Genomic DNA, 27,400 nt, shown 5'->3' with positions numbered 1-27,400 from the left:
TACCACCTTGTGATGTTTACTGGCAACCACCTACTGCTTTCAAAACTAAATTTATGTTTATGATCATGATTCAATAGAAATTATCAAGTAGTATTAGAAGGCCAATGGGACAGGAATGAGACTAACTTACCGGCACCAATTAGTTTGTGCAGCTCATGATGATGGCCCCATGGAAGAGTGGATTTGGAGGGGGTTACACAACATAGGAAAAGGAAACTGTGAGGAAGAAGGTGTGGGTACAGGATGAGTGAAGTTAAGAGTCCTGGGCAGGGAGCTAGTAGAGACTGAGATCAGTGCAATTACGGGAACAAAAGATGCACTGCAAGGACAGCTCCCAACCGTGTAGCTCAGAAAAGATGACATTAGTGGTAATGATCCAGGAAGCATGAATTGTGAAGCAACCATTGAAGTTGAGCCTATTGTGCTCAGAAGCATGTTCCAACACTGTATGGCAAGCTCTGCTCTTTGCCACAGGTCCTTAGTGGCAATCATACAGGTGGGCAGCTGATTGGTGGCTATGAACACATAAAATGCTGTGCAGAAACTGCAGCACACTTAGTATATGGCATATCTACTTTCAAAGGTGGCCTTGCTTCTGACAGGATAGGGTAAGTCTGTGACAGGATTGGAGCAGAATATGCTGGATGGTTGTACTGAACAGGTCTTTCACCTGGGCCTTCCACAGGGATATGAGCAAGTTGCAAGGGGTAGGAGTGGGTGTGGCATAAGGAAGAACCATGATCTTGTGTGGATTGCTTGGGTGGTGGAATATCACCTTGGAAGAGGTTGGTTTGAATTCTAGGTAGGATGTTCCTCATGTCTCAGTACAATTATAAATAGCAACAGCCACGATGAAAAATGTGGTTCAGGGAGGTATGTAGGGAGGTGGTGTTAATGGTGTTGAGTAGGGATCCAGTTACTGTTGGGGTGCGGATGGAGGATGGATGACAGGCAGTAAAGGAAGTGGTCCTCATCTTTAAATAATATGTGAGACTAGGATACCGCACTCGTATGGCATCTTCCTATACCAACCTATTTATGGACAGTCTGTAGGCAACATTCCTAGCCATTCAGACTAACTTTTTCTTATACTGTGGTTGTGTAAATCACAGTTCAACTTAATGTTATTGGCAACAAATACCCTTTAGTAGTAAATGTACTGGAAAGAAAGTATAAGAATTCAAAGTTGTAATTATGATTATCTACCCAGTCATTCATTCACACACCATGTACTGCAAATACCACATCAGGGAAGAGTCTTTAGGGACATAGAACAAATCAAGTTATACTTTAACAGATAGTTTCACACAGAAAACTATCAGCTTTCTATATATTGACAAAGTCAAAATCCGTCTAATAGAAATATTACAAGAAAGTAGAATCCCCCTGATTCCAAATATTGTGATAAACTATAGAAGGAATGGGCCAATAAGGTACTCTTTAACTTTGTTTTTCATTATCTGTGGATGTAGAATTTAATTTCCTGCCTTATGTCCATTCACAACCTGTTACAGGCTTTTGCACTAGAATATAAAACTCCATTCTGAGCCCTAAATATAGGACTTATGGTTACTTTTAACAATGGAAGGTGCAGGTTGGAATATCAACAATATTATGATAAGGATAGATTGCTATTCACTGTAAGACATAACAAAAAGACTGTTACACACTGAGCTTTGGGCCAAAGCCTTCTTCAGAAAAGAAAAGAAAAGAAAAGAAAAGAAAAGAAAACACACATTCACACAAGCAAGCACACATCATGCATACATGATTGCTCTCTCCAATCACTGTGGCCAAAATATGATAGTGTTGTGTCAAGAGGAAGCAGCAATCTGGAGTGGAGCAGGGGTGAGGGAGAGATAACAGGGTATGGGTGGGAGAGAGGAGTCAGCAGTGCCTGATGGAGTCTAGACCGTGGCCAGCCAAGGCTGCCTGGTGCAGCATCAGGAGGTTTTGGGGGAGGGAGGGTTGGGAGGGGGAGGAGCAATGAGTGGAAAAAAAAGAGTAGCAAAGGAAGAGAAAGACTACTGGCTTTGGCAAAGAGCAGATCACAGAGAGGGTTATCATTACTTCAGTAATGTGAATGTGAATAATTATGGCAATATTCTCATTGTGCAAAGCAATGACAACAGAATGAGATATCTTAGTGACTTTGTAGAATTATTTTGAATCAGATACATAATCATAAATTTCCAATTTCTTTTTGATGAAGCACCTATAAACTGACAAAAATATACTTAGAAAATGAGGACAATTTAGGTGGCTGATAGAACAGCAGTTTGGCTGAGCCAATACTTGTGCTCACACTGTATTGCAAAAGAAATGTCAGTTCACAACAACCCCTGCAGATCTGAATAAGTGCCAATTTGACACTTGGAGCTCACAGCAGATCAGCAGTACACAGCCTGGTGCAGTGTGCAGTGTGAAATAGGATGGCCACTGACAGAAGTCTTGATTTTAAAGTAAGATGAGGACACATAGTCCATTATGTTTTTATTCAATTTTATTCTGAGAAAGCCGCAATTGTGTTGGTAGACTTTTTAGCATTATAACCTCATGAGCTAAGTTTTGCAACCTGATGATGAGGGCATTGTCTCTCAAAACCCTGATCCAGAAGAACTACTGCTTCTACTCATTGAATCAAGTTAGCAACTGTTCCTAAATTAGAGAAAAAATTGATTGTTTGGTTGGTAAAGACAGGCTACTTTACTGGAGATAAGTGATGGTGTCAAAGAGATATTGTAATTTACTTTCTGTAACTAGTGAACAGATTTAAGAAATGTTAAATAGGAAAATGAAAAACATAACAATGAAATAAAAAATACATGTTCAACATATCACTACCATGACATCACAATTTGTTATCTGGAAAATTAACTATAATTTTATAAAGTTAATTTTTTTTAATAAGAAGCATGAGTTACATACTCTCTTCTGTGCTACAGTTTCTATGAAATGGTCCCATGGCACTATATCTTTTTTTAAATCTTCTAGTTTCTCACTCTCCTGCAAGTAATCCAGAAAACTAAATTGAATTTTTAAATCCATTAACATATTAAACGATCACAGGAAAATAAAATTACTTAAAAAGAAGCATTATATGTCACAAAAAGACTAATGCACCTGCTCCTGTCATCAAATATAAGAAGTTTCTTGTTGCAGTTACTTTTCAGAGCACTGTAACAATGAAAGCTACATTTGTGAAACATGTACATTGTACATACATTGTATTTACAATGTACACAGTCCATATCACTGTGGTTTGTATCTTATAATTTACATACAAAAAGTGAAAGTAACTAACTATAAAACCTGAAAGAAAAAGAAAATATTAAATATTATGACTGAAATTTATAATCTCTGGCTTATTCTATGTTGTTTTTATACATTCACATGACACTGGGTGAAAAATACATAATGAAAGGTGTAAAGGTAACAATGAACCTTACAGTTGAGGTATTGAGCAGTCAGCAGATATATACACAAGACTGAACTGAGCTAAGCTTTCCAAAACCACTTTTCCTTGGAGCAAATTTCCCATTATCATTTTTTCTCTTCAGATACATCCATTCTTACAAGATCCCTTCTCCATTTTACTTATTTACTTATTAGGTTTGTTACACATCTACCAATATTAACTGAGAAAACCCACTCCTCTGTCAAACTTTCTACTTACTTAATTCTTCCTAAGCCATCTGATTCCCTTCTCACTCTCTTTCATTTTTTTTTTTAATTTATTTAATTACATATATAGCATCACTCTACGACTTTTGTTAGTACATTGTGGCATATTTTAAGTGTAAATTTTCAGAGTTATAAACATTTTAAAAACTTGACCAAACATGCCTGATAATGTAAATGCTCTAAAAGCAAGGTAATTACAAATTCATTCTTCTATCATTGCATCTCTAAATCAGTACAAAAACAAAAACCACTGCACATAAGACCTTTGTGTCATTTTTTGTTTACACACTGCCAATCTTGCGTCCTTGACAAATTTGAAAAATTCTTTAAACTTAACTATTCTTTCAAAACTGACCATGAGTGAGAAATGTGGGAGCTGTTATAGGATAGTGAGTAGAGGGATTTGTTGCCAATCTTGCAGGAAATATTTTCACTGGGGGGATGCAGTGGGGAGAATGTTGGGAGAACGGAAGAGGCTCTCTCCTGGAACTGCAGTGTATGCAGTAGGAACATTTTGATTGGGGAACAGGAAAGGAAAATCTTTGCGCTTCAGGCACAGTTGGAGGAAGCAAGAAAGGAACTCATAAGGATCAAGGGAGATAGGAGGGAGGAGGGTGGCTGGGAACTGGCAGCTGGTAGGAGGATAGGAAGAAAGAGAACACGATCTGACAGTTATATCATCAACACCAAAAACAGGTATCTACCACTGCCAGAGTTAACTGGAGAAGAGCCTCAGGTAAAAAAAGGAGCAAGAAATGTGGAGCACACTTCAACCAAGGCCAAGAAGCCTAAGAATGTACATAGTGTTACGAAGAAGATAGTGCTGCTGCCAGGTAGTAGCCACGGGCGAGGTGTTGCTCTCAGTTACGGGAAAGTTTAGGTGCAGCATTCCAGGCCACCAATATCTTCAAGCCAAATGCAGGGCTAAGTCATAATAGACCACACCTTGATGGAGCTGTGAGGTGAATCAATGTGGGGTTAGGGATGGTTCTGAGGACAGCCAACTTTGCTCATGTTTCTCTGGTGCCCGTCGGGACTATCAACAGATGGGGTTTCACTAGGCATGGCCTACACCTAAACAGGACTGAGAAGGGTAGCTGATTCATGAAAGTATAGAGGGTGGATCTCAGGCCACACATGGTCAAATACCTGTTGTCATAGGTAGAAAAAGTAGGTCTTTTTTAAGATAAATCCAGACAACAGGTTCCCTAGCCTAAAGAGCATCTGCATCAGTTTAAAAAATACTGAAACAATCACCCACAAAACAGATTTTAACACTTCAAACATCACATGTACCAGATGTCACAAAGAAAAACAAACCATTGGAAAGAGTAACATGGGGCATTTCATAGACTTTAACAATCCTCCATCAAAACCTGCAACAATAAAAAATAAAATATAACTATTAGATGTTGAGCTCCAATCACTGAACTTCACAGTAGTTTGTATTACTGAGCACTGGTGTAGAGACACAGAAATCCAACATGTAGTATTATCACTGTATGAAAAGGCAAACTCTTACTGCAGAACTACTTCAAGGGGTGGATGATCATGCATTTATATCAGAAAAGGAACACAGTTCAAATCAAGACATCACCTCAGTACAGTAAGTGAAGACAAACAGTTTGAAATATCAGCTACTGGATTAACAGGGCTTGATATCACCAAGAAATTAATAATTTTGCGTGTGTATAGATCTCCCTCTGGTAGTGCAGACAATTTTTACAATAAATTAACAGAAGTTCTAGATAAAGTCTCAAGCACAAAGGTCAACATAATTCCGTGTGGAGACACTAACATCAACACTAATATCATAAATGAATCCAGCAGCACCTTCATAAACATCCTTCAAAGTTTTGGCATGTCCCTATTGGTCAATACTGCAACAAGGGTTACTACAATGACTGCATCAGTATTTGATCATGTGGCCACAAATATGGACCGGGAAAAATGCTATGTAACTGTAGAAGATCTTGGACTATCAGACCATCTCTGTCAAATAACAACAGTAAAATCAGGTGTTGAATCATTCCCTAAACTACAAGCCTTCCAACTACATCCATCAGAAATCAAAATAAAAGATTTTTCAAAATAACTAGAAAAACAAAGCTGGGATTAAGTGTACAAGGAAACCTATGTGAATATGAAATTCTCTAAATTCTCCACATTGTTTAAATTGAACTTTGAAAGGGCATTTCCAAAAGTATGCATGTCTGTAACCACATCTCACAAAAACAAATGGATAACAGCAGGTATTAAGAAGTCCTCAACACTTAAACACCTCAGTTCCATGAAAAAGATTCGCATTGATCCAGAATTCTTAAATTTCTATCATAGATACAAAAAGATCTATAGGAAGGTGCTCATTGGTGCAAAAAAGTCATTTAATGACAAAATAACATATAATGCAGAGAATAGAACAAAGCAGTCTGGGATGTTATAAAAAAGGAAATGGGGAGAGGCAAACAATCGTAGAATAACATACTGTTAAGGGAGGGGGATAAGCTAATAAAACTTAGCAGACTATGTAAACGAGAATTTTTCAAGTATTGCAGAGAAGTTACAGCAAAAATTCCCCAAAACAAATATAACACCTATAAATATGTTGCACTAAATACAATGATGTTACTTGCAATCAGAGAATTAAGTCAATAAAACTGTTAAGAAACTAAAAGATAAAAAGTCAGTACGCTTAGATGAAGTACCAATGTGTGTACTGAAACAATGCATAGGGATTATACAAGGTCCCTTAACAAATATAATAAATGAATCCTTCACATCAGAGCAGTTAAAATAGGCAAGAGTTGTACCTTTGCTTAAGAAAGGTAATGCAGAAGACATAGAAAATTACCAGCCCATTTCCCTGCTGTCAGTATTCTCAAAAATAATAGAAGCAATTGTGAAAGATGGATTAATGAATAACCTGAATAAATTAAATCTTTTAAGCGAATCATAGTTTGGTTTCCAAAGTGGCAAAAATACGGAGTCAGCCATAGTAGAATTCACAAAAGTTGTACTTGTTGCTCTTGATAAAGATGAGTGTGCCACAAGCATATTTTTGGATCTTTCTAAGGCGTTTGATACAGTCAATCACAAGATTCTATTAAATAAATTAGAAGCATTAGGAATAAGAGGGGTAGCAAATAACTGGTTTCGATCATACCTAACAGATAGGGAACAAAGAGTAGAGATAACACATACTTCAAATAGACCTAAACATTTATTAAAAAAACTTATCAAAATAAATTAAAATAGAGGTTCAGCAAGGTAGCATATTAGGACCAATACTGTTCCTGATATACATCGATGACTTTCCGAGTAGTGTTACTCATGGTGAAAAAATTCTCTTCGCTGATGACAGCAATATTATAGTTGCTGAGAAAACAAGAGAACTCCTTGCTGAGAAAGCAAATGTAATTCTCAAGGAAGTTTATGATTGGTCAATAAGCAATAAAGTGACATTGAACATAAAGAAAACTAATGCCATGAATTTCAGTTGGAAGAGGAAAAATGACAATGTTAAATGAAATATAGATGGAAAAAGAACTATACTTATTCTTTGAAGAGACATGAGGTGTGCAATGAAATGTTTGCTCTTGATGTAAAATTATGTAAGAATACAGTTTGTGTCTACAAGATGGAGTGTAGAGTTGATCAGCCCTAGTTAATTGGTACTACATCCAGTTACAGCACCAGAAGGCTCAATTCTCATTTATGGACAGGCAACTGGATACTGTAGCAAGCTAACAGGTTATATCAGACCATGTACCCATGTAGGAAATGTCTGCTGTACACCATGTTTCCAAGACTATTCCATGGTTGAGGGAAGCAAAGTAAGTGATACCACAATACAATGACTACACAAGATAGAAAACTGAATCACTTCTGACTTGAAAGAAGTAGTGTTTCCTCACATGGATGATGAGCCTTGATTCGGCTCTCAAACAAATGCATATGAAATGAGCATTGCAAACAGTACTTTGTAGAAAGATAAATCCAACCCTTACTACACACAGAAAATGCTAGCTTTAACACTACGGAAAACTATAGCAGCTACTGACAGCATGGCATGTGTCAGAAGCACAATGTCAGGAATAAACAGGACCTAAATCATTCTGTTGTATCTGTATATAAATGTATACAAATGCAGAACTGAGTAGCACTTTTTCAAAAATAGATAAACACAAAAAAAGGAAATTTTTGAGGAAACACATTTTCGAGTGCAATACTGAAATATTAACTATATAAACAAGATAATTCAACACTGACACTGATTTTTTAGGCACAATTCCAATTAAGTGTTTGACAATGTACAAATAGCTATAATTCTTCTGATGACATCGACTGCATGTTAATGCTGATAAATTAAGGCTTACTGTTATGTATAGATATGCGTGCAGAGGCAGTTATAAGCTAATAGGGTACAACACTGCTATATTTTTACCATGTAATAATTTGTTATGTAAAACATAATGTACAAATAGCTGTTATTCTTCTGATGATATCAATTGAATATTAATGCTGATAGATGGATAAAATAAATAAATAAAAGGCTTTTATAAAATTGTATTTTTTATGTCAGAGTAGAGTGACAAAGTTTATGAGTTTTTTTCAAAAGCCAATAAATCCAAAGGTGGAAATTAAAAATTGTGTTAATATATATATTCAAAGCGACTTTTTCTGTTTCTTTTTTATTTTTAATTACAAAGAAAGCTACTTTAATGTTCATTTTGCAAAGAAATACAATAATGTGCTACAATGTGACACAGTAGTATCACATTTTTCCACAAATGATCAATAGTAAGAAGTGCAAAATAGCAACACACTTTACTAAAATACAACACAAAATACTGGCTACAGCCATACCAAACTGGAAATCTATCGATCACTTTCAACAGTACCCTTATAAAACTCTTCATCTCTTTCTGGTATGATTATATGACTCATAAGTTTTATGACATCCTTTCTCTTCCCCTTGCTCACCATTTCTTTTTTCCCAAGGTGGCTGCTTCCCCCACTTCCTGGCTGCTGATTTTAGATTTCCATACTTTATCCTCTACAGTACTTCCATTATAAAGTCTGATACTGATAACAATACATTCTTCTTAGATTTTTCATAAACCATCCTTCACCGAGCAGTTGTTTTGAAAGGCAGCTTAGATAATAGTGCACTGGACAACTTGCTTCCCAATTTTTATTTAGTATCTTGACAATGCTATGTTGTTCCATGACTTTATAGTATTCAGATGGTGAACAAATAGCTTTCTTTTTTCAGTAGTCTTTCTCCAATCCACCAAACACTCTGTCAGGAGCCACATAGCTGTGACCATGAATAGGCAAATAATGTACCAGCTTATTAAACTTTCTACTCTCTTCCATGAAGGCAGTTAGTATGTACATCATTACTGTAGTTTTATTTTGTCTGGTATGGGAATCAGAAAGCAAATGAATTTAATCTGAACCATTTTCTGGCTGGGACATGTCTAAGTTTCCGAGGAAATTCAATAGAGCACAGGCTACTTGGTTGCATCCTTTTGGCCCTTCTGCTTCAAGCCAAGTGTAAAAAGCATTCCTTTCCTTCGTCTGTACTTGGGAATGAATCATAATGCACAAACTGTCTAGACAAACCTGTCTTGAATAAACTACTTCACCTACAGAGAGCTTTGATATTGGCTGATTCTGCTGTACATGAAAACATGTGTTAATCACATTTGGACTTTCCTCCTCCATTACTGCAAGGAAGTTTTCACACAAAGTGTGTGCAGCCTGTGTTTGTTATTAATTGTTTCCTTTTCTCCTGATCCTGTTCCTTTTTCAGTTTCAGTAGACCATGTTAAGCACGTATAGAGAGATATAAATGACAAATTAAAGCATGACAGAAAATGTGTTTGTACTAAGATACAGAGCAATTAGGAAGCCTAGACAGTTCCTTTTGTTTTACAGAAATGTTTCCATGTTTTGATTATATGCATCTCAGATGGTAAATATCCTTTTTTGGACTTTTTCCTTGAATAGTGGCTCTCTTTAAAACTTTATGTTTTGATACCCTTTTTTATAACTTTTGTAACTTCCTTATCTTTAGTAGAGTTGTGGTTTCCCCCTCAGTTCTGAGATTGTAACTTTCCTGTTATATAAGATTTACCAGCCAAGACTGAGAGTCTGACTTTGAACATACCTGATGATGCTTGAAATATTGCAAAACATACAGGTACTGTCTAGCCATTTTTTCCTAATGCTGTAATTTATCAAAATGGTATTCTTCCTCTTTGCTTCTTTCTTGGAGTTCCTGCATCTCAGTAATGTGATTATCATGTATTTCAGTAATAATACATATATCCTATTCATTTCATTTTAACTATCCACTTGAACATGACAAGTTGTGATGCTATCGTAAGTGAGCTCAGTTGTTCTACATTCTTTTCTTCATAAGGCTTTTGGGTTCACTGGATGTCACTTCTTGTTCTTGTTGGACTTCTTGGATGATTTCACTCTTGATCTGGAGTAGTCAGTTACACATACAAGATGTGATAAAAAATTAATGGAAATTTTAATTTTCTTAAAGAAGCTTTATTTATTCATCAACATCAACTTTGGCCCTTTCAAAGTAACCCCTTCAGTGCTTTTTCAAATACTGGAAGCACCTCTGGAATTCACTTTTTGTTATTGTGTTCAGCTCCTTCAGCGATTCTGTTTTGCTCTCATCAAAGGTGGCAAAATGATGATCTTTCATGATTCTCTTCAGCCTCAGTAATTGAAAGTCACAGGGACCCATGTCCAACAAATATAGTCATTGAGGCAAAATAATAATTTTGTTTTTTGCCAAAAAATCATGAACAAGCATTGAGATGTGAGCAGGACGATTATCATAATGCTATTTCCATGAGTGGTTTTGCCACTATTCTGGTTGTTTCCTTCAGACTGTTTCCTGCAAATGGCACATAACTTCCAGGTAGTGTTCCTTATTACCATATGACTGTAAGGCAGGAACTCTTGATGCACTACCCAACTGTAAGCAAAGAAAATAGTGAGATGAACCTACACCATGTGATCGAACTTGTCAATTTTTTCAATTCTTGGGACTTCAGGCAGTTTCCATTGGGACGGTTGTGCCTTGCTTTTGATGTCATTCCTGTATACCCATGTTTTGTCACCTGTTACAACCTTCTTTAGAAGTTCTGAATCATTGTTGACTTCATTCAGTAATACCTGAGTGATGTCCATGTGACATCATTTTCAGACAAATTTCAACAATTTCAGAATAAACTTTGCTGCTATACATCTCATGCTCAAAATATCCAAAAAAAATTGCTTGTATGAGCCAAAGTGTATGCAACATCACCAGCAACCCCTTTGATGGTATTTCAGTGATTTTCTAGAACTATTTTCTTTACTTCTTCCACATTGTCATCAGTAATTGACATGCTAGGGCATCCAAGGGCTAAGCTGCAACCACTGTGTTGCATTCTATGTGGCCATGACAATCAACAAGCTGTCTGTCTGCATGAATGGCCACTGACAAACTCTGACCAAGAAACAAGAGGACCACCATGTTGATGAGCACATTGCTCAACATGACATCCTTCATTTGAATGACTGCTTAACAACCTGTGCCATATGGAACCTTCCCACCAACATCAGCTTTTCTGAATTGCGCAGGTGAGAACTTTCTCTGCTATATATCCTATTTCCATAACACTCCTAGCCTCAACCTCCATTAGTCACTCTCCTCACCCCTCCAGTCTCTTCCCTGTTTCCATTCCAGTACTAAACAGCCCTCATTGCACCATCGTGCCCAATCTTTTTATGTCTCTCCTTATCTGCTACCCTTCCTCCCCCCCCCCCCCCCCGCCTTCCCCACACCATTCCCCTGCCCTCTGACTAACCTGCCAACTGCACATACCTGCCCCACCCTCTTTCCACCTCGTCCCTGTACGCTCCACAGCAGCACTTCATGGTCCCCCACCCCTATCCTACTATCCCTCCCCCTCCTCACCCCAGCCTCCTCCTTACCCCCACCCAGTCATCACTCCCATCATTCACTTGTGCTGCTGCTTGCACTGTGGCTTCAGTCACCAGAGACTGCAGTCATGTGTGTGAGTCGTATCTGTGTTGTGCGTGCGTGTGTGTGTGTGTGTGTGTGTGTGTGTGTGTGTGTGTGTGTGTGTGTGTGTGTGTGTGTGTGTGTGTGTGTGTCGTCTATTTTTGATGAAGGCCTTGCTGGCTGAAAGCTTATTTGTTACAGTCTTTTGGTTGTGCCTATTTGTGACTCAGCATCTCTGCTATATGGTGAGCAGCAACTTTCCTTTTCATATTATTGTCACATTCCATCCTGGATTTTCCATTGTTCTTTTTTGAAAGTAAAAATTTTTCAAACACCCAGCGTTTTGGCTGTCACCATTAAACTAAATATTTGAAAAGCTAAAAATGCAAATATACGTCAGGAACATGTGTAGCAACAAGATTAAAAAAGCTTTGAAAATATGTTGTATAAAGCCCTCAAAATTTAAAAAAATTGCCTTTACTTTTTGATCACAGCTCATGTAATTTTTTTTCTGAGTCACTTGTATTATAACTTAGGGAATCCAGTCAGATAACATCATTGACAACTTCCATTATTTCAACAGGTGACAACCCTGGCAGTTTCAAGGCAAAACTACAGCAAGTACACATGTACATACTGCAAACACTAATACCACCACACAACTGAAGATAACTGATGCTAAAGGTTATCAATACTGAAAATTGGTAAATAAGAGGTGAGGACAGCATTAACTCTGTCCCTCTGTTTTTCGACAAGGGAGAGAGCAGGATTCCACCAAAATCTAAGTGTAAACCTCCATCTCTATTTACAAGGTCACTTGCTAATTTAATCTCAACTGCTTCCTTGGTAACAGTATCCCATGTTTGGAAGGTAGGAGATAAGGTACTGGTGAAAGTAAACCTGTGAAGACTGGTTGTGAGCCTTGCTTTGATAGAGCACTTGCCCAAGAAAGGCAAATGTCCTGAGCTTGAGACTTGGTTTGGCACACAGTTTTAATCTGCAAGGAAGTTTCACTATCCCAATAGTTGAAAGTGAATGACAGAATCTCCACATCGTTATATTCCATAGGATGACCAGTGTCAAGACAATGATCTGCAATGGCCAATTTGCTCAGCTGTTGTAAGTGTACATCTCTTTTATCCTCAGTACATCAGTCTTTCACAGTCCTGGTGGTCTGATCAATGTATGACAGGCCACAACTGCAAGGAATATGATAGACACCTGCCTTATGCAAAATGAGGTAATCCCTGATGGAACCTAAAATGACCCTAATCTTAGTTGGAGGTCAAAAACACATTTCACATGATATTTTTGCAAAATATGACCAATCTCACAGAAGATAGTCTCTGCATAAGACAGAATGGCTGTAGACTTTGGTGTCAACTCAGTATTATTATCACCCATCCAGAGCACGGTTGGTCACTAGTGCAATGCACATCTGACCCATCTTCCACTATATCCATTCTGACAGGATGTGACCTCACGATGGGTTAACTCAGCTGATCCTCTCTCAGGGTCTTAAATGACATTGGCTCTGTGAACTGAGGTACAAAGTACCCATTCGCACTGAGCCGTAAGATGAAAACTATCAGCCTGTAGATACAAATCAGTGTGAGTAGGCTTCCTATAACAGCATGTCCCAACATACCATCAACCACCCTCCTCACCAGCACATCAAGGAAGGGAAGGCAGCCATCCTTCTCCACATCCATCATGAAACAAATATTTGGGCACATTCAATTCAGGTGTCCTATAAAGTTGTTCAAACTCTCTGTGCCATGAAGCCGAACAACAAAAGAATCACCAAACTACTGAAAAAAAAAACATGCAGGTTTCAAAGCCACTGATAGTTGTCAAAGTTTTCCATAAAAAAATTGCAATAATAGGTGACAACAGACTTTCAGTTGCAACTGCATCTGTCTACTCATTGGACTGATCACTGAATAAAAAATAAATGGAAGTCAACACATATCAAAAGAGATTCATAAACTCAACACCAAATCTAATCTCACTTAACTGTAATGAATTAGACAGAGGAATATGAGTGAAGAGAGAGACCACATCAAAACTTATTAAAATATCAGAGTCATTAAAATGTGTTCCCTATAATTCACATAAGAAATCCACCGAGTTCTTAATGTGATGCTCACATAGACCAACAAGCTGGATCAACAAAGTAGCGAGGTATCTTGCTACATGATATGTCAGAGTACCAATTTTACTGACAATTGGATGGAGAGGAACCCCTTCTTTGTAGATATTTGGAACGCCATACAACCTATGGACAACAGCAAAATAAGGAGTAGGACTCTGAATAGTCTCTTGTGACAAAGAACTTTTCTTCAGAAGGCTGTTAGTCTTTCTCTCAACACTTTTTGTGGGACCAGCACTGATCCTACAATATGTTGAATCAAACAGTAATTTGATAATAATTCTAAACATAATCCTGTTAGTCCAGAATGAATGTAGTACTGTCCTTCTTCATGTGTAAACCAACAATATCTGGATCAACTCTACGTGTATGTGTTTGGATGGATGTGCTCCAGTCAGCACATGACAGCCCTCCCTCCTAGCCTCCCCTGCAGCATCAGGAAGTAGTTTAGAAACAGCCTGTTCAATAGAACTAATAAAATCAATCAATGGCAAATGGTTGGGTGTTTGTAGCATGGTAAAGCTGTGTCTTTGAGGTTATCACAGAATGTTGAGATATAGCAATAAACTCAAAGACATAGAAATGTTCAAACTTTGCAAATGCCTGGCAGTTACAGAACAAAATTCCCAGTCAGGCTGCCTGTAACACGAGCCAACCTATTCAAGAAAAATATCAGCTTTTCTGTTTTTTAGAAATATGCTGCTCCCACATTGTAGGAAAACATCGTATTTAATCTGTATTCAGATATGTAGTTCCAATATGAAGGAGCTCCAGCTCACATACCAAATGTCATTCATGGATACCTATATAAAATGTTCACTAATATGTAGATAGGAAAAGGACATCCTGTTTTGTGTCCAGCTTCTTCATCTGATTTGACATAGTAAAAGGACATCCTGTTTCATGACCAGCTTCTTCATCTGATTTGATCCCACATTATTTCTTCCTGTAGAGTCATGTGAAAAGTATTTTGTATGAGACAACTGTTGAGACTTAAGAGGCACTCCTAGCAATAATTCTCACTGAGTGTGACATTGGTTGAGCAACACTGAGGTTGTTGGACCAGGTATGACGAAACTGTGTGCACTGAAGTCATGGCTGCACAGAATCTGAGAGATGCCACTGTGAACAACAGTCGCGAATCTAGTACCCTGTAAAAAGTTAATCAGAAAAATACAGTTGTTACAAAAATATATCTACTTGGATCTTAATTATCATTAGCAGACCAATAGCTAATTTGAAATTTTTTCATATCTATTTACAGCTTTCTAGTAAATCATTTCTGGAGCCGGACTTCCTACCTCAAATTGACACATTTGTCTTTCTCTAACAATATGGGAATGACAGTATATTTCATTCTCTATGTTTAACCATCCAATATAATATAATCATCATGATGTGAATAATAATTGGAAAATGATGTCCAGTTCCCAAACACTGTAGATGCTTACACTCTGTTGCTGTGTAGCCATCACATCAGAGCCAACAAGATCAGTATCATTGGCAATATTTCCTTTGTGGTCTGTTGGTTGCATCACTGTATAGCTGTAACATGACAAAACAGCCAATTAAGTCACTGAATTTATTTAATGAGCTTTGCTTGTCAAGTTGTTTGATGCCATTAGGTATATTCTTGATCCACAGATGTTTGAAATAGTTTTCCCTGTCTTGATTAAAGTTATCCCATTTGCCATTCACCTCTGCACCTAACACAAGTTCACTTTTTATAAAAACAGAAAATATTAAAAGTTTTAGCTTAAGTTAATAGCTGTCAAGTAATACATCTAAAAAAAAACTATTAAATAATACCATTGCTTGTTATTGACACACATCCTGTAGGTGCTGTACCAATTTGTTTTGTCTGTCACCTTCTTCTGTTTAACTATCTATAATTACATCAATGCTTTTTATCTGTATTTGGGTTAATCTCAACCACTACTGCAGGGATTTTGATCTGGTTTTGATTAATAGACAGACTGTTTCACTAGGAAGTTTTATGTACGTCATTTATGAATATTTTATGCTAATTGGATGAACTATGATGAATTAAAGTCTCCCCGTCATTGTCAAAACAATGCCATTGCCACCTAGCAGTACAGCCACCACAGCTCCAGAGAGCAGCAAAGCTTGATCAAAATCCATGTTGGACCTGGAAACTGAAAGATCATGGGATCAAAATAATCCCATGCAGACTATGGATTTTTGATTTTGCCTTTTAACATAGTATTCACCTCTCAATGATGTGGAGATTTGTGAGACACTAAATGTGTTTCAGATTCCAAGTTAAACTATAGGTCCCATTTCCCAGTTGGATAACTGGTCAGGGAAATGCAAGTTGCCAAAGTGACATCCAATAGAAAGACCTGCACTAGGAAATTGAACCACATGAAATTATTATTAACAGAATCTGTACATGCACATACACACATACATTCTCCTTCCATACATATTGTACATTTTTTTCTGCTTGTATGTGAAGACTAATTTCAGGAATTTTTATAGTTCTGCTGGACTCACACTGGAGTTGGCAAGTTCTCAGTAAGCCCGAATGTTATCTGTTCCACATTTAATTGGCATTTGAGTGACATTGTGTTGTAATGATAGGAGCTGCAAGTTACCATGCTGCCTGCAATGGTGGGAGCATGGCCCAGTGGTGACTGCCAGCTAATCAGAAGCTCTTATAGACAGTACAGGACACAAAACAGGCTGGCAACCACACCACCACCAAATGAGCAGCTGCAGCAGTGCGGCACCTTTGATGCCCAGCTAGCATTGTTAGGTGGGTTGCAGTAAGTTATATGAAAGCTAAAAAGTTTTCCTGCATCCTGAGAATGTGTGCTATAGTATATCTGCTGGAATAATAAAAATATTACTCTATACCTGAAGTTCAGTCGCTCAGACAGCACACTTAGAACTTTGAAGAAGACACCCTCATATTGGAACTCCCTTCGTGTGGCATTGTAATGGATAATTTGCCATGGTGGACTCTGCAAGTAAACAGTAAGGATAAAATTTCTACACATACACATTTTTAGTTTATTTACTTTAATTCATTGCTTTACTTTCTAGTGAAAAAGTCTGCTAAACTACATGATCATTGTAGTAAGAATGTGCAGATCTGAGACTTAATAATTAGAAATGGAATCAAATCAGAATAAGTAATAATGATCATGAAGGCACTAGTAATTTGGAGTTATTGAAACTATATATATTTTTCTGTTATTAAAGACAAATATAAAATCCCGTGCATGATAGATGCAAGCTAACAGGACAAGATGGCAGCTAGTGTGAAAAACTGAAGGACTCCTCCTAATGCAGGTGCCAATACCAAGGGAAAGGTGACATGGGTTAGAGAGCAGAAGGAAGAAGCAATAAACTTGTTCATTCAGAAACTTAGAAACATTAAGTGGGTTGTATATACCAATGTCAAACAGGTCTAAATGAAACTAGAACAGCTTTTGAGAGGTCCATTAAAATTTATTTAGATTTGTGGTACATTTGTTCTTATTTTATAAAAATCAGCTGTAAAAACAAACCTATAAAGATGAGCATTAAGTGGTACACACACAAAATAGGTATTTTTATACCATATTCAAGATGAGTTGTACAAAGCTTATCTTGAATGTAAGAGAACCTACAGAACTCAGCTTAGAATGGCAAAAAGAAAAACGTATGAAAAGGACATTGAAGGCACTCCTAATAAGTGCAAAGCTGCATGGAATATTTTAGTAGAAGAGCATCACACTTATCATGAACATGACATAGCTCTAGACATGGATAAAGAATTTTTTTCATGGATTCTGTAACCCATATTAGGAACAAAATTAAGACTACAAGTACTAATGCAACTGACCTACTTAAGCAACATCAGCATGGAAACTATAGCTTTAAATGGAGGACAATCACACCTATTAAGATTAAAAAAGTAGTGGCAAAGTTCTCAAACTCCAAGGACATGGGCTACTCTTGGCTGCCTAGTTATATAATTAGAAAAACAGTACTTAAAATTAGTGAGCCACTGGACTTTCTTTTTAACAAGTGTCCAGAATTTGGAGTATTTCCTAAAACACAAAAATGTTGAAAGTTATTCCAGTGTACAAAAAAGGTGACAAATATGATCTCAAAAATTACCAAACAGTTTAAATTGCTTCAATTTTCTCCAGAAAATTTGAATCTCTTATTTTTGAACATTTGAACAACTACTCTGAGCTGCATAATTGACTTTCTAATAGTCAATTTGGCTTCCACAAGGGAATAAATACTGCCACTGCTGTTCTCTCAGTTGTCAATGAAGTAACAATAGACTCTGAGAATAAAAATAAAGCTTCACCCATTTTGTGTGACTTAAGAAGGCATTTGACTGTATTAATCATTATGCCTTACTTGCTAAACTAAAATTCTTTGGTGTACAAGGCTCTGCACTGGCAGCAAGTGTTTCATACCAAACCAATAGGGAACAGGTTCTCTCTGTCAGAAACAGGCACATAATTGTATTTTACCCAACCAATAGGAAACAGTTTGCCTCTGTTAGAAACAGGCACTCACAGCTGCAAGAAATTAAAACAGGGGTCCCACAAAGTTCTCTCCTTGGGCCCTTCTTTTTTTTTATAATTGCAATAAATGATTTACCCCACTGCTTCTCAACTCTCTGATTTACCCCACTCCTTCCCAACTCTGTTATTTGTTAAGTTGATGAGACAACATTGCTAGCTCAGCATGAGAACACATTAGTTTTGCAAGCTTTGATGCAAGATGGCATGGAAGTAGCACTAAATTGGTTGTCATTAAATACAGTCCTTTGCAACCCTGATGAGCAGCAGATTATACTACAATTGTTAAAAGAGGTAGAGATGAAAGCAGTTAAAATTGTGGGAATTCATGTAGACTCTAAATTAACTTGGGAAACATCCATCAACCATTCCTGTACAAAATTATCTTGAGTTACTTATTTAATGTGGAAATTGAAAGGCTTAGTAAAAAAAGAATATTTAAGAGTTATTTATTTTAGACTCTTTCAGTCACATATAGAGTAGACTGCTGATACGGGGACATTCTCCAAACATCAGTAAAGTTTGAAAAATTCAAAAGAAGGTGGTACGAGCAATGAGCAATGTTGGTAGATTAGAACACTGCGAGCTACTATTCATACAGTTCAAAGTACACACATCAAAAAATGTTTTGCCTCACCTTGGTTCTGAGATTTCCAGAACCTGTACAGAAAATTGGAATAGACATCAACATAAACATCAGAGGTGGTGGCCCAGAATTTTGTACACACCAGTGCCTCTAATACCCAGTAGCATATCCTCTTGCATTGATGCATGCCTGTAATCATCATGGCATACTATCCACAAGTTCATAAAGGCACTGTTGGTCATTGTCCCACTCCTCAACAGCTATTCGGCATACATCCCTCAGAGTGATTGGTGGGTCACATCGTCCACAAACAGCTCTTTTCAATCTATCCCAGGCATGTTCAATAGGGTTCATGTCTGGAGAACATGCTGGCCACTAGTCGAGTGATGTCGTTACCCTGAAAGAAGCCATACACAAGATGTGCATGATGGGGGCATGAATTGTTGTCCATGAAGATGAATGCATGGCCAATATGCTGCTGATATAGTTGCACTATCGGTCGGAGGATAGCATTCATGTATTGTACAGCCGTTGCGGCGCCTTACATGACCACCAGCGACGTACGTCGGCCCCACATAATGCCACCCCAAAACAGCAGGGAACCTCCACCTTGCTCCGCTCACTGGACAGTGTGTCTAAGGTGTTCAGCCTGACTGGGTTGCCTACAAACACAACTCTGACGATTGTCTGGTTGAAGGCATATGCGACACTTATTGGATAAGAGAATGAGCTGCCAATCCTGAGCGGTCCATTCGGCTTGTTGTTGGGCCCATCTGTACCACACTGCATGGTGTCATTGTTGCAAAGATGCACCTTGTCATGGACGTCAGTAGTGAAGTTGCGCATCATGCAGCCTATTGCACACAGTTTGAGTTGTAACACAACATCCTGTGGCTGCGTGAAAAGCATTATTCAACATGGTGGCGTTGCTGTCAGGGTTCCTCCAAGACATAATCCATAGGTAGCGGCCATCAACAGCAATAGTAGCCCTTGGGCAGCTTAAGCAAGGCATGTCATCAACAGTTTCTGTCTCTCTGTATCTCCTCCATGTCCAAACAACATCACTTTGGTTCACTTCGAGATGCCTGCACACTTCACTTGTTGAGAGCCCTTCCTGGCACAAAGTTACAATGCGGAAATGATCAAACCATGGTATTGATCGTCTAGCCATGGTTGAACTACAGACAGCACAAGCTGCACTGGCAGGTCGATAGACACACAAACAACCACAAACATACACACAAAATTCTAGCTTTCGCAACAAATGGTTGCTTCGTCAGGAAAGAGGGAAGGAGAGGGAAAGACGAAAGGGTGTAGGTTTTAAGGGAGAGGGTAAGGAGTCATCCCAACACACACACACACACACACACACACACACACACACACACACACACACACATATATACAGACACAAGCAGACATATTCAAAGACACAGAGTTGTGGCAGAGATGTCAGTCGAGGCGGAAGTGCAGAGGCAAAGATGTTGTTGAATGACAGGTGAGGTATGAGTGGCGGCAACTTAAAATTAGCGGAGATTGAGGCCTGGTGGGTAACGGGAAGAGAGGATATATTGAAGAGCAAGTTCCCATCTCCAGAGTTCGGATAGGTTGGTGTTAGTGGGAAGTATCCAGGTAACTCGGACGGTGTAACACTGTGCCAAAATGTGCTGGCTGTGCACCAAGGCATGTTTAGCCACAGGGTGATCTTCATTATCAACAAACACTGTCTGCCTGTGTCCATTCATGCGAATGGACAGTTTGTTGCTGGTCATTCCCACATAGAAAGCTTCACAGTGTAGGCAGGTCAGTTGGTAAATCACGTGGCTCTGCCTTTGATCGTGTACACCTTCCGGGTTACAGGACTGGAGTAGGTGGTGGTTGGAGGGTGCATGGGACAGGTTTTACACCGGGGGCGGTTACAAGGGTAGGAGCCAGAGGGTAGGGAAGGTGGTTTGGGGTTTTCATAGGGATGAACTAACAGGTTACGAAGGTTAGGTGGACGGTGGAAAGACACTCTTGGTGGAGTGGGGAGGATTTCATGAAGGATGGATCTCATTTCAGGGCAGGATTTGAGGAAGTCATATCCCTGCTGGAGAGCCACATTCAGAGTCTGGTCCAGTCCCGGAAAGTATCCTGTCACAAGTGGGGCACTTTTGTGGTTCTTCTGTGGGAGGGTCTGGGTTTGAGGGGATGAGGAAGTGGCTCTGGTTATTTGCTTCTGTACCAGGTCGGGAGGGTAGTTGCAGGATGCGAAAGCTGTTGTCAGGTTGTTGGTGTAATGGTTCAGGGATTCCGGACTGGAGCAGATTCGTTTGCCACGAAGACCTAGGCTGTAGGGAAGGGACCATTTGATGTGGAATGGGTGGCAGCTGTCATAATGGAGGTACTGTTGCTTGTTGGTGGTTTTGATGTGGACAGACGTGTGGAGCTGGCCATTGGACAGATGGAGGTCAACATCAAGGAAAGTGGCGTGGGATTTGGAGTAGGACCAGGTGAATCTGATGGAACCAAAGGAGTTGAGGTTGGAGAGGAAATTCTGGAGTTCTTCTTCACTGTGAGTCCAGATCATGAAGATGTCATCAATAAATCTGTACCAAACTTTGGGTTGGCAGGCCCGGGTAACCAAGAAGGCTTCCTCTAAGTGACCCATGAATAGGTTGGTGTACGAGGGGGCCATCCTGGTACCCATGGCTGTTCCCTTTAATTGTTGGTATGTCTGGCCTTCAAAAGTGAAGAAGTTGTGGGTCAGGATGAAGCTGGCTAAGGTAATGAGGAAAGAGGTTTTAGGTAGAGTGGCAGGTGATCGGCGTGAAAGGAAGTGCTCCATCACAGTGAGGCCCTGGACGTGCGGAATATTTGTGTATAAGGAAGTGGCATCAATGGTTACAAGGATGGTTTCCGGGGGTAACACATTGGGTAAGGATTCCAGGCATTCGAGAAAGTGGTTGGTGTCTTTGATGAAGGATGGGAGACTGCATGTAATGGGTTGAAGGTGTTGATCTACGTAGGCAGAGATACATTCTGTGGGGGCTTGGTAACCAGCTACAATGGGGCGGCCGGGATGATTGGATTTGTGGATTTTAGGAAGAAGGTAGAAGGTAGGGGTGCCGGGTGTTGGTGGGGTCAGGAGGTTGATGGTTGATGGAGTCAGGTGAAAGGTTTTGCAGGGGGCCTAAGGTTCTGAGGATTCCTTGAAGCTCCACCTGGACATCAGGAATGGGATTACCTTGGCAAACTTTGTATGTGGTGTTGTCTGAAAGCTGACGCAGTCCCTCAGCCACACACTCCTGACGATCAAGTACCACGGTCATGGAACCCTTGTCCGCCGGAAGAATGACGATGGATCGGTCAGCCTTCAGATCACGGATAGCCTGGGCTTCAGCAGTGGTGATGTTGGGAGTAGGATTAAGGTTTTTTAAGAAGGATTGAGATGCAAGGCTGGAAGTCAGAAATTCCTGGAAGGTTTGGAGAGGGTGATTATGAGGAAGAGGAGGTGGGTCCCGCTGTGACGGAGGACGGAACTGTTCCAGGCAGGGTTCAATTTGGATAGTGTCTTCGGGAGTTGGATCATTAGGAGTAGGATTAGGATCATTTTTCTTCATGGCAAAGTGATATTTCCAGCAGAGAGTACGAGTGTAGGAGAGTAAATGTTTGACTAAATGTTTGACGAGGGCTGTTTGGTTGAATCTGGGAGTGGGGCTTGTCTGACATTTGGCATTACCCCCAAAGGCCTCACACTTAAAGTTCCCATCTCTGGCTGCAACCCTTCTTTCCAACAGTCCCTATACCAGTTCCAAACTGAACAATCCATTGCCCTCACCCACCTAATCCTTCACCTACACATCAACTCAGCCAATGAACACACCCGTCAACTCCTATCCTTAATAAAAGTCCTTAATCTTTCCTCTCCCACATCCACACCGGCTGTTCAAAGCATCGTCCTACAGGCCAACCGTAAATTAGAATAGCATGCCACCCTCCACCTCAAAAAACTATCCAATCTCCTGGTTTCCAACCTCCGGAAAGGCAACTCACTCACCCTTCACAACCTTTCCAGCAAACCTCAACCTCCTCTCACTGCACACAAACCCAGTCTCTCCCATCTACTCAATCTCCCACTTCCAGCTCCACTCCCTCCAAAACCTCAAAATTCCAATCAACACAATCTGGAACCACAAGACCCTAATTCAGTAGTTAACCTTTCCTCCAAACCTCTCTCCCAATCCGAAACCTCTGTCCTGTTCAAAGGCCTCACCTTCAGCCCCACTCCCAGATTCAACCAAACAGCCCTCGTCAAACATTTACTCTCCTACACTCGTACTCTCTGCCTTAAATATCACTTTGCCACGAAGAAAAATGATCCTAATCCTACTCCTAATGATCCAACTCCCCAAGACACCATCCAAATTGAACCCTGCCTGGAACAGTTCCGTCCTCCGTCGCAGCGGGACCCACCTCCTCTTCCTCAAAATCACCCTCTCCAAACCTTCCAGGAATTTCTGACTTCCAGCCTTGCATCTCAATCCTTCTTAAAAAACCTTAATCCCACTCCCAACATCACCACTGCTGAAGCCCAGGCTATCTGTGATCTGAAGGCTGACCGATCCATCGTCATTCTTCCGGCGGACAAGGGTTCCACGACCGTGGTACTTGATCGTCGGGAGTATGTGGCTGAGGGACTGCGTCAGCTTTCAGACAACACCACATACAAAGTTTGCCACGGTAACCCCATTCCCGATGTCCAGGCGGAGCTTCAAGGAATCCTCAGAACCTTAGGCCCCCTGCAAAATCTTTCACCTGACTCCATCAACCATCAACCTCCTGACCCCACCAACACCCCGCACCCCTACCTTCTACCTTCTTCCTAAAATCCACAAACCCAATCATCCCGGCTGCCCCATTGTAGCTGGTTACCAAGCCCCCACAGAACGTATCTCTGTCTACGTAGATCAACACCTTCAACCCATTACATGCAGTCTACCATCCTTCATCAAAGACACCAACCACTTTCTCGAACGCCTGGATTCCTTACCCAATGTGTTACCCCCGGAAACCATCCTTGTAACCATTGATGCCACTTCCTTATACACAAATATTCCGCACAGGGCCTCGCTGCGATGGAGCATTTCCTTTCACGCCGATCACCTGCCACCCTACCTAAAACCTCTTTCCTCATCACCTTAGCCAGCTTCATCCTGACCCACAACTTCTTCACTTTTGAAGGCCAGACATACCAACAATTAAAGGGAACAGCCATGGGTTCCAGGATGGCCCCCTCGTACGCCAACCTATTCATGGGTCGCTTAGAGGAAGCGTTTTTGGTTACCCAGGCCTGCCAACCCAAAGTTTGGTACAGATTTATTGATGACATCTTCATGATCTGGACTCACAGTGAAGAAGAACTCCAGAATTTCCTCTCCAACCTCAACTCCTTTGGTTCCATCAGATTCACCTGGTCCTACTCCAAATCCCATGCCACTTTCCTTGACATTGACCTCCACCTGTCCAATGGCCAGCTTCACACGTCTGTCCACATCAAACCCACCAACAAGCAACAGTAACTGAATTTATGAACGTAAACTCAAATGACATCAATTTTTAAGGTCTTCATTATGTGACATCACTGGCTGTATTTATTTATTATTTTATTGTTTATACTATCATTTCTAAATTATATTTGGAATATGTAATGTTCATTTAGTTTCAAGGTACTATTGTAGGAAAATGTAATATGCTATCAGGGTAAAATGCCTATTCCACTTCAGGTGGTCAATGGTAAATAAAGAATCTATAAAAATTTGAATCTGAAAGAACAGTATCATCTCATACCTACCCATTCCAGTGTAAACCTTTAAATACACTGCTGTTTGTGAAAAGTGCAACACCAAGAAGGAATTACCCGAATAGTGCCACACTTGGTGGAAGTGGCAATGGGTATGCAAGCAATAAGTGATACATTTTGCAGCAAGACAGGGTACACGTGGGCCGAGCAGAGGCCTCTTGTGTCGGTCCAACAGGGTCAGTGCTGCGCCTAGTGTAGTCAGTGCAGAGCTGTCCCCCAAGGTGGAAACAATACAGTGAGTACCAGTATGCCTCATCAACATTAAAGGGAGCCACATCGGCATGTGACCAACTTCGAATGGGGCAGAATGATTGGTCCCCAGGAAATGGGGTTGTCATACTATGACATTTAGGTTTTCACAGGGCATGCTGCTATTACAGCGATGCGCGTGTAGAAGCATTGGATAGAGGAAGGTTAAATGCAGCAATGAGTGGGAACTGGACCACAGAACATGACCACAGCACAGGATGACTGTCATCTTGTCTGTATGGCCATTACGGATCATACAGCATCATCCACAGTGTTAGCTCATTGTTGGAGCACTGTAACAGGTGTGAATTTGTCTGCATCGATAGTTCATTACCCCCCTTCTGCTGGTTGGACTGGCTGCATGCATGCCATTATGTTAGCTTCCATTGTCCAGAAACTACAAGCTCTTCCAATTGCAATGGGCATGTGAACACTGTGACTGGGCGGCTGAGTGGCAACATGTAATCTTTTCAGATGAATCCTGCTTCAGTGTGTCCTACAGTGATGGCCATATACATGTCCAGCAGTACCGTGGTGAGCGCAACCTGGAGGGCTGCACTGTGGAGCGGTATAGTGGACAAACACAAGGTGTGATGGTTTGGGGTGTCATTGGTTATAACAACCGATCTCACCCCACATGTATTGTGGGCACTTTGAACAGCAACCAGTACCTAACGCAGGTTGTGGAGCCTGAGGTACTCGCCCTGCTTCAGGCATCTGCACAGGCCACATTTCAACAGGACAATGCCTGGTCACATATTGTAAGGAGTGAACAGGCCTTCTTTGAAGAGTGACAGGTACCATTGCTTCCCCAGCCTGCATGTTTGCCAGATGTGTTGCCCACTGAACATGTCTGGTATATGGTTGGTCGGCACCTGGTGTGTCACGGTCCTCCAGTAACTGGCGTCACTGATTTGTGGGTTTGGATGCAAACTGCATTGAGGAAAATCCCTCAGGAACATATTCAGAGCCTTACTGATTCAATGCCATGGTGTATAGCAGCTCTAATTGCAGCTTGTGGTGGCCACATGACATACTGAATAGTAGGGCTCAAAGGACATGTACAGATTTGAAAAGGTAATCATTTGTTACTTGTTGTGCACCTAACCTGTGGTATTAAATTAATTTAATTCATGCATTTCCTTCCTGGCATTGCAATTTCCACAAAGAGTAGTGTATATCACCTGAAAGCAATTTTTTTTATGATGAAACAGATTTTAAAAAGCTATGTAATAGGTATTATTGTAAATATAGTTTTATTCATTGAAGTTAAGCCTTAATGTAATATATAGTTTTTATTTTGCCAGAAATATATGCTGGAATGAAATACTATATTGAACAAATTTTCGGTGTATGAATGTACTTATCTTCAGGAGACAAAATGAACTACACTGCCGACAGATGCATAAAAAATGTTGGGTAAGGTTAAAAAGGAAGGGTAGGTTGCTTAGACCCCAGGATGAACCTGAGGATACACAGAGAACTTTGGAATGAGGACTGACAAAGATCATAAAGTTTTTTCTCTACCTTATCCAAACTAAAAGTTGGTCTCTCTCATCCTGGGGACTCAGTGACCTCTCCTTCCCTTTTAAGCTTACCAAACATATTCTTGTCCCCTTCACAACAAAGGAAGTACTAGTTCTGAAAACTGTATAGAGTGACTCTTTTACTTTTATATGCATCTGTCAGCAGTACTATACATTTTGCTTCCTGATGGTAAATACAGGTCAGTAGTTTGGTCAGATAATTTATTAGCTTTCTAGATTTAATTTTCTTTTGATCTAATTAACATGTATGAAAGTGTATAGCATTCTCAACACTTACACCTGAGTTGTCAGAGTAAATATATAAATTATGATCCTGAAATAGGGGCCCAAATGACTGATGTATGTATAAGAAATACAAGATGTTAAATGGCAACATAATTTTTAAGAAATACAGACAGTTCTGAGAGTTTGGATGGAAGGGAACAAAAAATGAACTGACCTAACAAAAAACTGACAAATAATTAGATCTGCAGTAAATGGTACTGAAACTGAACTTTGCTGTCTTTAAACAATATCTTTAAAACTTACATGAAATGAGAGCACTTGCAAGTTACGACCACAAAATTTGTGAGCACTGTGTGGAAACAAATTGTTTGTTAATTGTGTCCCCAGATGAGTAGTCCATATACCTATTTCTGGAAGTGAGCTAACAGCACCTACTCCCCAAGTTTCTGCTGCAAAGATTGTCCATCTTCTACATGCATCACATTTTCCTTTAACATCTAGCTGTTCCTGTAAAGTAACAAAGA

The 27,400-nt window shown here is 39.9% G+C and overlaps 1 protein-coding gene across 1 annotated transcript in view; it reads right to left on the bottom strand.

Moving 5' to 3' along the window:
- The window catches only part of LOC124735543 (ionotropic receptor 93a), a 295,666-nt gene that overhangs the window by 93,417 nt on the left and 174,849 nt on the right, over positions 1-27,400 (bottom strand). The window contains exons 8-10 of the mRNA XM_047248570.1: positions 27,180-27,383; positions 16,569-16,864; positions 15,329-15,422 (exon numbers count right to left, since the gene is read on the bottom strand). Of these exons, the coding sequence (XP_047104526.1) occupies positions 15,329-15,422; positions 16,569-16,864; positions 27,180-27,383 (594 nt within the window). The remainder of the gene's footprint in view (positions 1-15,328; positions 15,423-16,568; positions 16,865-27,179; positions 27,384-27,400) is intronic.

This window comes from Schistocerca piceifrons, chromosome 1 (assembly GCF_021461385.2).
Source record: "Schistocerca piceifrons isolate TAMUIC-IGC-003096 chromosome 1, iqSchPice1.1, whole genome shotgun sequence".
Classification (NCBI taxonomy): Eukaryota; Metazoa; Arthropoda; class Insecta; order Orthoptera; family Acrididae; genus Schistocerca; species Schistocerca piceifrons.
Note: the sequence above shows the minus strand (reverse complement) of the source record. Positions and strands in the feature narration are given on the sequence as shown.